Here is a 12,520-nt window from a genome sequence, read left to right on the forward strand (position 1 = left end):
AAAGAGTAAGGCAAAGCCCAAGTTTTTTAGTTATGGCCTAATCTAGGATGCTATAGCGCAGCTGTCCCCGACAGTCTGCCAATGGATGCCACCACGGGTAGCAGCATTATATTAGACCTAGAACTCCAGTTTAGTCCACTCTCAAATAAATGCTGGGAGTCCTGTAGGACTCTGCAAAGGTTTGGCAACAATACTTAAGGTAGGTGGGATGAGGCGCAACATGATGAAATTGTCTAAGAGTCCCCACTGGTTTGTTAAACTATTGCTGGAGATGCAGGCATCTAAGGAAAGGAGAACTGGACTGGTCTCTGGAAGAATCTGAATTTCACTATAGGATGGTATCTAAGCTGATGTTGAACCCTGGAACTATTTGTCATTGGAACAAGTTACTGGTTTTATCCTGGGGAGAGATGGGAGTTATTCCTGCCTTTAGCAGTAAACATGTCTTCTTCTTGAGCTTTTCACCTCTCACACATTCAGATGTTTGAAGAAATGTTGGTTGGGAGAGACCAGTCTCCAACTCGAAGCCAGGCTGCCATCATTACTAGATCAGGTTGGCCATAGATTTGTCTTCCTCGGGGAGATTCTACAACCTAAAGAACCTGTCCCTTGAGTAGCACTATCTTCCCAAGTGAGCTTTTTCTAATTTTCAGTCTGAAAGTTTTAAACACAGATTTCATCTTCGCTTTGTTTTACCACCTGCCACAAGCAAGAAGAGTTTGGCTACTTCATCTTTGTAACTCCCTCTCAAGTAGTTGTAGGCCAACATTTGATTGCCCCTTCGCCTCCTCTTCTCCAGGCTAAACAAGTCCAGCTCTCAACTGTCTCCTTGTAGGTTGTGTGCTCACCACCTTGGTAGCCCTCCACTTGGTAACCTTCCTCAGTTTCCCCATGTCCCGCTTGAACCCCGCTTGAACTGGGAGCCCACACCAGAAACATTACTCCATGTTCAGCATCCCCAGTGCTAAGGGGGAGATTATAATTTCGTCTGATCTCCTGATGATGCTTTTCCAAAGGCAGATGAACGTGCAGTTTGCCTTATTTTCAGAGAGAACATTGTTGTCTTCTTGGCCCCCAGTGCAATCTGCAGACATTTTCCAGTCAGTTGATTCTCAACCTTTGAGACTAGCTGTCCAGCCAATTTTCAAACTTCTGTCTATTGCTTCGACCTGCCCATACTTCCTCAGTTTACCATGAGACTGCTGTGGGAGCCGGGGTTACAACAGTCAGCTATTTAGTGACAGAAGACAAGCAGGTTGGTCAAGCATTATTTGCTTTTGCTAAAGCCATTTTCATTTTTCCTGGTTATATTCTTGCCTTTCGTGTGGTTGGAAATATCCACAGCATACATTTCAGTTATTGATGGCAAAAACCTTCTGGGTATTATGGGGTTGCTTTAAAACAGTCAGGATGAAATGTGACAATTGCTGGGTCATCCCTGTGGTTATCATTCATGCTGGTGGTGGTGAATGACTTGACTGCGAGATACACCTCAGGCTTCCTCCTTCAACCAATGTTTACTAGTTTAAAAGTTGTCGTAATGAAGCTCATTCTAGCTGTGAGTTCCAGCTCAGTTTTTTCCTTAGCTGGGAGCTCAGGGCACCAGCTGAGTACGTGCAGTCCTGGCGTAAGTGCAGTCCTTGCAATTCTGCTTTACGCTCAACTAAACTACGAAACCCAGCAGAATCTAAGACCAGCTTTTCAGGGCAGCTTTCCAGGTTTCTTAGGCTGCAAAAGCTGATCAAGAGAGAATGCCAGCTGGGAATTTCAAGCAGAAGATTTTCTCAACGACCGTCTTCTGTGGCCTGGGGTGTTTTCGGCTCCTAAATCCCTTGGTAATCCCTGACAGGGGAGCAGCACTCAGGAGCGCAGGGTGGCAATGGGTTGATGTCTCCGGATCACAAGGGCAGAGGATCACTGGACCAGTGAAATGCAAGGCCAGCACAGAGGAGCAGACGTCACTAGAGAAGAAATGGGAAATCCCAGCATCTATAGGCATAGTGGGAAAGAGGGCTGGATTCAACGTCAGTGTGGGTGTTGTGCAGCCACGCCAGTATTGCTTCAGCACGTGACTGGGAATACAAGCTTATTTGGGGGGATCACGCGCTCCCTTCCTCCCATGGCAAATCCGCCCTTGGTTTATCACTGAAATCATTGTGCAAAGCTGGCCCACGAAGTCTCCGCAGCTGTAAGAGCAGGGAGGAGGTCCGGACCCACAGAGTAAGATGCGGAGTCTGTGCCATGGGTATGAGGTTTGCCATCTGTGGTGGGATGATGTGAAAACCCTTTGGAACCAGAAGTGGAAGTGAAACAGAGGAGCCTACATGAGAGATTTTCCAGAGGAGAAAGATCCAGACAACTCCTATTGTCCCCAGAGAGCTGCTGGCTGATAAGCATCACCAGAAACTTCAGTATAAACAGTGTTTTAAGGAAAAATTGGCACCAGGTATGGGGGCTGAGTACCTTTCTGTACTTAGAAGCTATCATGCTGATCAAATCTCCTTGCCACCCAGCTCTTCTTGCCAGATAAACTGCTCTCTGAAATCTCCATCTCAGGATTCAGCAAAACAAAATGGCTCTTTAAATTACAAAGTGGCAAAGTCTTGCACTTTTTTTTTTTTTGAGATTACTTTAAACCTCAGTCTTTGCAACAGGCTGCAGCAAGAGGGAGTAAAAGAACAAAAAGCCCTTGCTGTTAATATTTATGGCAACTAAAGCAAAATCGCATCACATTTGCAGATGAATGGGAGCCCCTGTTAAAAGCTGCAGCAGCTTAATTTTGGGATGGCACTGGTTTGGGGCTTGATTGTCTGGAATAACAAAGGAGAGCTTTCACGTTAATTAATTTAGAGGGATTATTAGTGTTAAAAATAAATAGTTCAATCACCTTTCCAAAAATAATCGGAGGGAGGGAAACGAAATTCAGTGGAAAGAAGCTACAGATTTTATTTCAGTTCCGGATTCTTTGCAAATAATTTTTGTGTGCCAAATGCATTGCTCCTGCGTGAGGTCCTAGGATTTACTTCTGATAACACCTACGTAACAATTATCTAAATATTGCTACAAAACAAGCCACATAGGTAAACAATTTCAATTTGTTCAGTGAAATAAGATGTTTTGATGTATATAATTAGTCTCTAATTTATTTAAAGAATAAAGTATTCAGAACCTATTTAGAAAAAAAAAAAGATCTCTTTGTGATATTTACAGTTGAGAGCCATCATTTCTTTTTCCTAAGGGAAACTGCAACAAGCCCTGTTGTATCCTGATTTGTAATTATTTTTTTTTTCAAAGAGAGATTCCTTTTGGAGGAATTATGTGTAATGTCGAACTACAGTATTCATCACACACCGTGGCTTGATAGGAATCAATGGAGCAGTGTTCTTCTTGGGCTCCCTTCATTACGCCGTCTTTACAGAGAAAACTCATGATTTAAAATGAGTGTGGATTCACAAAATCTTGATTATACAAATATTTACTAGGGAAAGATTATACTGCTTAGCCTAAAAGACATTCAAGTGCAAGATAGACCAGGCTATGTTATGCCTCTGTCCTATATTGAAAACTCAGCTGGTTAAACCCACCCAATTCTGTTTCTTTCTCTCCATCCTCTTTCATTCCTCTTTCTCCCATTCCACTTCATCTGTCGTGCAGGCTCCATCATCTAGCATTTTTCAGAAGACAGGAATCCTGTGGAGCCAGGAGGTGTCTCAGGACCACATTTTCAAAAGTAGTCTCTGATTGTGAGTGTGAAACACCCTGGAGGAAAGGATTCCTGCAGAATTATTGAAATAATTGTTGTAAGGATTTATATCCTTGACCAAGCCCATATTTCCACCTGTCTCTGAACCCGCCCGGTCCCCAGTGAAGATTTGTGTACTCAGTCGCGTTTCCTTCTGTTCCTGCTTCTCTTCTCAGGGATATATAAATCCTTAAGAAGACGCTTGCTCCACTGCATCAGCTACCCAGAACTGGTATCAACCCCTTTCACTAGATTCTTGCTTGTGAGCCCAAAAATGAGAATGTCCTCAAACCATCTCATGTCTATGCAAATCTCTGCCTTGGCAGTTCCTCCCTGGCAAAGAAGAACACCCCCTGTCACCCTGCCACTGCTTATCCTGGTAAAGAGTAGAGGCTTAAGAGGCCAGCTGAGACCTGTATTTTTCATTAGCTCTCATATCAACATGTCTTATAGTGCCAACAATTGTCTCCTGTTCCACAGCTCCCAGGGCTTGCCCCTCTCCCCTCCTTCAAGGCAATATTGGCTGTGTGAAACAGAAGAGCACTTTCTGATCAGGTAGCATAGCAGCTCCGTTGGAAAACACATTCTCGTCAGGGGTTGGAGCTGGACACGGGGTGTAACATCAGATCAGGCGTAACCTCAGGTCAGGCTACCCAGGGGCACAGCCTTCCCTTTCTCGTAAGCACAGCCTTACTTCTTTTTGAGTACACGCATTCAGCCCCTCTCCAATGACAGCACAGGGGCTTACTGTAGCTCCCAACCCGGAAAGCTATCCCTTACATCAAAAAACAGGGGATTATTCTTTTGTGCCAAAGACTCCGGTTTCGTATCTCGGATGGCTCAATCATCACATCATCCGTGGCAGAAAGATGGCTGGCAACAAGATTAGATTATGGCGATTTAAAACGTCTCTCTCAGATAAGCGCAGACCATGGGTATTCAAAAGCACACACAATCAGACTGTAAAATTGACTACCACAGCATGCCTCAGACACCAAGAGTATAAATAAGGATTAGACAAATTTAGGGAAGACAGGTCTATCCATAGCTATTAAACATACAGGATCAGGTGCAATTTCTGCTGCCAAAATCTCCAAAACTGATGATTCATGGAAATAGGGATCAGAGAAAGGCTTGTACTGTACATTGCTGTCTTATATCCACCCACAACAAGGGAAATGCTGGAAAAAATGGCTGTGGTCACTGAATCCTCAGGTCGGATCAGGTATTTTCTCTCCATGATCGGCTTGTGCGCATTGGCTTGTAGTACACCTGCAGTGTATAAGGTGTGCTTTACCAGGCACATCCATATCACTCACTGGTCACTCATCACGGTCCAGAGATAATCATCTGCCTAAATGAGACAGGTAGACTTTTTTTCTCTCATTAGCCTTAGACGCTCCTTGGCATGCAAATCTCTAATACAATCCCAGGAGAAATTTCCTCTGACCTCTTATTAATTTCTGTCTTCCAAGTTCTTTTTCTGTTTCTCCCGCTCATCTCTGAATTTCATCCCTCTTTAAGAGACTTGTCCTAGGAAGGTGTCACTCTTTACTGCATCCTTTGGGACAGATCCATCTGGTCAATCTATTGTATAGAAGACGAAGGATTGGATTGATAATAAGGCAGCTCCATCTCCAATCCTTGCTGCTTTGCTGATTGCACCGTGACTCAGTTTCCCTCATTAATACAAGAAGAGAAAAAGTCACTGGCCTTTGTGAAGAGCTTTGGGCTTAGTAAAGGAAAGAAGTTGTTTAAGTGCAAAGTGTTAATTATTATTACCGACAGGCTGTAACTAATAGTAACCATTTAGCTGGGAGATATGGAAACAGGTATGCCGTTAATTGGTTTACAGTAGATTTAGCTGAGGTCTGGTGGTTACATTGCAGACAATCCATCTTTGTTGTAAGCAGCATGAAGTTATGCCCTTCCTCAATTGCTGTGAGTCTCCCTTCGCCTGTGGTCTTCTGCTAATATCCCAAGACGTGTCACCAGTGAGTATTTCAGTGAAATCTCTAGAAGAATGTGGAACAAATCCGTAAATCTCTTTCTGAAATGCCCTGCCAAAAAAATACAAAAAAGTCTTCCATGTCAGGAAGGAAACATTAAAAACATTAATTAAAAAATCAGCTCTCCTGGAAATCAAATGGGAATGAGCGAGAGGGTAGATGGGGATTGAATAAAATTCCAGTGGAAGAGCCTTTAATTCCCTCCAGTTTTAAAGCCCGTGGACACTTGCAAGTGCCTGTTAAAGCTGGGACCCCTGTCCTGCTGCGTGGCAGTCACCAACGGTGCTGCCCACAGTAAGGGACCAGCGGGTCCCACGGCTGGCAGAGACCAGCCCCTGCAATCAGGGTCTGGTGATCTCCTCAGGCCACCACCAGTGACTGCTCTGTGGGGAAGAGATCTGGTGAGAGACGAGCACAGCTCCTGGGGGAGAAACTGCTGGTCCTGAAAACGTGAGACAGCTAGAGCAGGAAGGGGTTTTTTTCTGATGATAAACCAGTGGTGGGGAATCTCTCTCTCCCCCCTCTCCCACCACCAACTGCTGTCACTTCATTTCCAAAAGCTTGTCCCTGTCTCCATCAGCATTTATGTGACTACATCTCTGCCGCGCCTGAGTGATTTATCTAAACACCGGCAGCTACTGCAAATGACGGTACAGCGAAGCAAAAGCGGAGGAGAGAACAGAGGGGTAGAAATGCGCCCTTCCCTCTGTGAAATCAAGCACAGGTGCCTATTCCCAACAACTCCGGTGCCTTTACATCAGTCACAGGGGGAGAGAAAGGGACATTTCAGAGCCAGCTCAGACACTTAAGGCCACTTAATGGAATTAAAATATTTCCCCTGGAAATACTATACATACTTGTATGTGTGCTTATATGTATGTATTGCTCCTTCACTTCGCACGTGTGCTTCCAGCTCATGTGCGGTGGTTTTATTATGTCGGGGAGCAGTTTTTAGGGGTTTGAGCTGATGGGAAGCGCAGGGGAGGAAGGAATCAGATGATGTGAGTTTAAAACTTGGGGTAAGTCCTTCTTGGAGCGTGTGTGTGTGTGAGAGAGAGAGGGGGGGAGTGAGTAACCAATCACTCAGGAAACAGACGCGGGGCGTCCTGGCGGGGCGGCTGCGGGGGGGTGGGGGTGGGGAGGGGGGGTGTGATGCAGAAGCGGCGAAGTGAGAGGGAGCAGAGAGAGAGCGAGCTGGAGAGGAGCGAGCGGTGACTCCGACAGAGGCAGCCGGCAGAAATCACCAGCCAGGATTTGCTCCTCTCTCTCTCCCTCTCTCTCTGATTTCCATTCAGCTCCTCCCCCGTGTGGTTGTGGCTTTGCCTTCCATCAAAAGCCTCATCAGCAACGCCAGTCTTGGAGGGGAGGGGGGGTGTGAAAAAAAAAAAAAAAAAAAGAGGAGGGAGAAAAAAAAAGAGGAAAAAAGGAAAAAGTGCAAAAGAAGGAAAAGAAAACAAGGAAAATAAAAAGAGGGGGAAAGAAAGCAATCTCCCCTGCCCTCCGGCTGCATCTAATACAGCAGAGTCTGAAACTTTATGGAGTTCTCGCTGTGTTTACCCCGCGGCGGGTAGATCGGCAGCACCCTGCTCGCCCGCTCGCTCCTGCTCTCTCTTTCCTGCTCTTTCTCCCTCGCACTCATCAGCAGTCAGCAGCGATGGAAAAAGTTGCTGGCTGGTACCCAGCCTGGCACGTTGCTCTCCTGTACTGGACATGGCTTTTCCTCTTCACTTTTGGCTTTACCGGTGCAGAAATAACTTGCAGATCCTGCCATTCCCAGGTGAAGCTGCAGCAGCAACATCCGCAGCAGGGATTATTAATGCATTTGAGGACCGACAGAGGAGAAAAGGAGCAGAGGAGGTTCCCGGGGGAGAAGGGAGGTGAGAGAGGGCAAGGGGCCGGGATGGAGGCGGAGGATGCCGGGCTGCAAGAGACCCTCGACCCTGCTCCGGCGGGGACGAAATTCAGCGGCTGGGAGACCCGGCGATCGACGAGGGAGCCGGAGAAAGCGGCCGGGGCGAGGCGGCCCCGAGCGGCGGCTCCCGCCGAGGACCATCCCCCCCGGGGCCGGGGGTCCCTCCCGGGGGGCGGCCGGCCGGGGTCGGTCCGGCGGCGGCGGGGCCGCATCCCGCGGGGCGCGGCGGGGCGGGAGCCGGGGGAAGCCGGCGCCGCCCGCTTCGGGCTGGAGGAGCTGCGGCTGGGCAGCACCACCTTCGCCCTGGCCGGCGACTCGGCGCACAACCAAGCCATGGTGCACTGGTCGGGGCACAACAGCAGCGTGAGTACCGCCGCCGCGGGGGTGCGGGCGGAGGGGGGGGAGCTTTTGTCCTCGTTTTCCATTTTCTTTTCCTTTTTTTTTTTTTTTTTTTTTTTTTTTAACGGGGGGTGGGGTGGGATGGGGGATGCTGGGTTTTTCTCCTCCGAGGGGGGAATTTTGCGCCTCCGGGCGCCGGGGATTGGCTTCGCTTAGCAGTGTGCAGTGGGGCAGAAGTGCTTCAAAAGGGCCATTCTTCCGGAGGAAAAAAACTTTCCGCCGCCCGCCCGCTGAGCACAGCCCCCTCCAACTCCCTTCTCCTTCACCCTGGAGGCAGAGAGGGATAAACCAGAGCACAGCCCCCTTCTCCCTTACCCCTGGGGGCAGAGAGGGATAAACCACTGCCACTGCCCGCGGCAGGGAGGCGAGAGGTCGGTCTGGGGGGGATCCATCCTCCCACCCTACCTCTGCTCCCAGGGTAACCCCTGCCGGGAGCCTGAGGTGCGAGCAAGGCCTGGGAAAGCCCCTTGGTGCTGCTGCTGCTCCTCCTCCCGGCCCTGGTGGCCCACGTCAGCGCAAGGGCTCATCCCCAGGCCCTGCTGATGGGGAGATGCTGGAGGGCTTGTGGACTTCGTTTCCACGGTGCTTCTGCGCAGGGGATAAAGCTGCTTTTTGCCTCTTGTCACTGAGGTGTTAAAATGAGAGAGCGCTCGTCTCCTCCCCGTAACCTGGACCTTTCTCGTGAATAGCAGCAGAACGGCTAGTACCTGAGCCAAGCAGAACAAAACCAGGCAGAGAAGTAGGTGACTGGTTTCCAGGCTGGAGCAATAGTCGTGACATCAAAGTTACCAAGTTAACTTGAGCGCTGTATCCCTCCAGCTTCCACTGCAGAGGTAACCTGGAGCCGGAGGGCTGTGGCCTGGGGAAGGCAGAGTGAATTTCCTGACATGCTTTCTGCCTGCCGTTAACTCTGCTCATGGACTAGCAGAAGTGGGGGGATCTGTCTGAATGCTCCAACTTCCCTCACTTTGCCTCTTAGAGACGGCAAGCAGAATGCTAATAAGAGAGAAAGGGATGCCGGCACAACACAGTCGTTGCCCATACAACTTCCCAGGAGCAAGGGGGACTCCTTTCTTAGAGGCTTTTCTGCTCTAAGGTGTCTGCAGCTGTAATGCCAGAAGGTTTCTGGCTGCTTGGCAGAAATCCTGGGCCTCCCTTTCAGCTCTTAGTACTAGGAGCCTAGTAACATTTTGAAATAATGGTCTAATCATTATTAATTCCCTGTGGTATAGATTGTATTGAGGTATATCACAGCCACACAATTTAGAATTACAGTGGATGTCATAAGCACCTCGCTGTGGGGTTCAGCCCTAGTTAATTGGGACATGGTTTTATGGTCGCATGCGAAGCTTTTTAATCAGTTAATTGACAGAGGAATACTTGTCATCTCCGTTTTGAAGGACTTTCCCCTTTCTTCACAACTCGGCTAGCCTGTCTCTTACGTAGTTGTGCAAACAGAAGCTGCCTTGTAGGAACTCAGGTCTGTTCATGCAAATTGCATTGAGGCTGATGCTGGTTTAAAGTGACCCATTTGCTAAGAAAAACATGATGTAAAAAGTCACCCAGTAGGCATCAGGTTTCCTGGTCTGTCACTGCAATTATGTTTAATCTGTACATTTATCAAGGCACATATATTGTTATTGTATATGTGTTTTGTTATACATGTGCTCAGGTATACATTTACATGTATACGTGTTTCTGCCCGCTCTGGTAGTATGGACTTTTAATGGTAGAGACTGATTTACTTTCTGCGCGTTTTGGTGTACAAATGCTTTCAGGGAGCTGTGGGGAAATAATTTGCTGCTGTCCTTCCCAAAGAGCTGCGGGTTGCATTGCGTTCGGGGAGATTATGCTCCCACCTCTCTGCTGGGGGCTCTGGCAGTGCTGTGCTATCTTACGCTGTGATTGCATCCCCTTCGCCGTGCTAAACGAAGCTGGAGTCCAGCAGGACTTGGATACACAACAGGCTTGTCCGGGCTCAGCTGAAGCAACGGTGTGTGTTCAGTAGGTCGCCCAAAGTGGCACCAACTCGATGTCTCTGCCTGGAGGTTTGGGGCGCTCATCTGTGAAGAAGCCAGGACTGGGAGGGGGTTGGGGTGAAATCCTTCCTTTAGGGTACAACGTATGTAGTTCTGCCTGCGTGAGGGTGGCAGAGGATCCCATGACGCTGGTTGCGAGGGATGCTGTGTAACCCCGGTGCCCTGGCTGGTAGCTGCTGGGTTCCTGCCTGTGTTTCCCTGCCCTGGCAGGGGGATGCCACACACCTCTTCACATTTTCATTCTTATGTGCTCTGTAAGTGCTGCTGTTAAACAACTTTTTCCTTTCACCCAGGCACGGGGGCGCCATGAAGACGGTCATAGTTTGCAGTATCTGTGTGAGCACAGGAAAAAATCAAAAACAAAGCTCAAAATATTTGAGATCCCTTTAGATGGAAAAGCTGGAAAACTAAAGCACTGTCACCGCCAAGAATCAGTGTACCTGATTCTGCCAGCCTCAGAGTGGTTCCCTGTGTCCTTATTTTGGTAGTGGTTTGGATATAATTGCAATGGTTCTGACGGTGGAGAAGGGACCCCTGAAAGGACTCCTGATTTCTGTAAGGGGTTGTTCTCCATGTTTGCAGCTTCTTTCAGGCTTGGCCATGATTTCATGCTGAGCGTGTGCACCATCTAACCGATGGCATTCTGCTCTGAGGATGAACTCGCTGTATGCTTGGCCACAGGTAAATCGTAGTCCAAGTCATCCAGGTATATCTCCACCAACATAAAATGTCTTACATCAGGGATTATTTTGGCCCATCAATGACTTTAGGTACACTCTGGACAGCTTGCCGTCCAGCACAATATCCAGACGTTTGGAGTGTGCCCAGCTCACATCTGTAGGGTCGCACTTGTGAACTAATCCCTCCTGTCTACCTTGGCTTTTTCACTGGTGGAGTCAGCAGGAGCTCCCCAGAGGAGAGCAGAGGTGTAGAGAGCCTGGGTTGTCAGGTGACTGATGAGGATGAAACCGGGAGTGTATCCAGTGTTGTATTAAAACACAGGTGGGCTTCAGGTTCTCTCTGACTCCAGTGGAGGTGAGCGAGGCCACACAAGGCCATCTGTCATCTCCACAATCCTGAGCTCTTTCAGTCTGAAAAACAGAGAAGAGCGGCTGCAGTTAAATTGGGTGCTGGAAATGGTCTTTGGCTTATACCTAGTCCCAGACTGTCTGGGAATGATCCAGGAAGGTGTTAACTGGCCCATGCCAGCACTCTGTCTGGAACCATTTTGACAGTATAATAAAAGTATGGACTACCGAGTCTGTGGCTGTGTCCTGGTATTGCTTAATTTACCTGCACTGATATACATCCTGGGTCTTTCCACTTGTCTCTGTAGAAACTGGAGTAAAAGATCGTATGAGATAAAATCTTCCTCGAATCTCTGGTACAAGACACACAAGTGGGATCTCCTGCCTTTTTGCACCACCGAGAAATGTCATCATTGGTGTGGAAATTGGCAGGTTTCCTAGATTGCAGAGATATCAAATGTGCTTCCTGGTGTGGTTTATCCAAACACTGTAGAAGGGAGTCCCCATAGCTCCCTTACCGCTCTGTTTTACACTAGGAGAAAACAGCTAGCAGAGATTTGTGTGTGGAGCAAAAGACAGACTTGGTTTTAATGGAGAGAAGCAAATCTCTCGGAAACGTCCATTATGAGCATTTGGGGTACAGATGGTTCTCAGACCTTACAAGAAACCAAGACTGCTTCTGTCCTAGCCTGGCTTGGGGTGAGATTAGTGCCTTACTTGTTCCTTTGAAAGTACCCTGGAGAAATAGCAAACAAATTGGAGGAGGTCAGAAGATAAGGGAGTCTGAGCAAGAGCCTTGATGCTACAGCTTGTGCTGTATGTGCACGTATGTGCTATATGTGGTGCTGTGTAAGGAAAGCAGCATGGGTTTCACATTCACTTAATAAAGCAGTTTACTTCTGCCTTGCTCTGGACAGAACAGTCTCCTGGGCTGCTGTAGGTTTCAAAGCGTTTGGCAAAGAATTTGAGCGTGTACCCTGCTGCACAGCTGGGGATTGGCTTTTACATGGCCACGGTACCTTTAAACAGCTGGTTCAAACGTCTGTGATTTACGTGGCTGGAAAGACAAAGCTGAGCTTCTCCTAGGTCCTCCACAACGGAAGATCCTCAACAGACTGATGGAGATGGAGTCTGGACCAGATGCAAAACAACCATGGCCAGACAGGTTTTATATTCCATCCACAGTAGAAAATCAATACAACTGATGGGTCCAGTGCAGGATGAAGCCTGCAAGGTCGTCATTGCTGTTGTCAGGCGATTACACTAGACATCAGGGGAAGAGTTAGGTCTCTTATGGGAGAGCTTTTAGGCAAGATGAGACTCTACATTAGGTACTACTTGAAAGATTTTACTTGATGTTATTGACAGAACAAACCGAGCACAGGTAAGGC

The 12,520-nt window shown here is 48.1% G+C and overlaps 1 protein-coding gene across 4 annotated transcripts in view; it reads left to right on the forward strand.

Annotated features, from left to right (window-relative positions):
* The first annotated feature begins 6,942 nt into the window (after positions 1-6,942).
* Positions 6,943-12,520, forward strand: part of SORCS1 (sortilin related VPS10 domain containing receptor 1) — a 304,249-nt gene continuing 298,671 nt past the window's right edge. For all 4 annotated transcript variants that reach the window (XM_063338729.1, XM_063338732.1, XM_063338730.1 and 1 more), the window contains exon 1: positions 6,943-8,026. In XM_063338729.1, the coding sequence (XP_063194799.1) occupies positions 7,406-8,026 (621 nt within the window). In that variant the 5' untranslated portion in view covers positions 6,943-7,405. The remainder of the gene's footprint in view (positions 8,027-12,520) is intronic.

Source organism: Chroicocephalus ridibundus, chromosome 6, assembly GCF_963924245.1.
Source record: "Chroicocephalus ridibundus chromosome 6, bChrRid1.1, whole genome shotgun sequence".
NCBI lineage: Eukaryota > Metazoa > Chordata > Aves > Charadriiformes > Laridae > Chroicocephalus > Chroicocephalus ridibundus.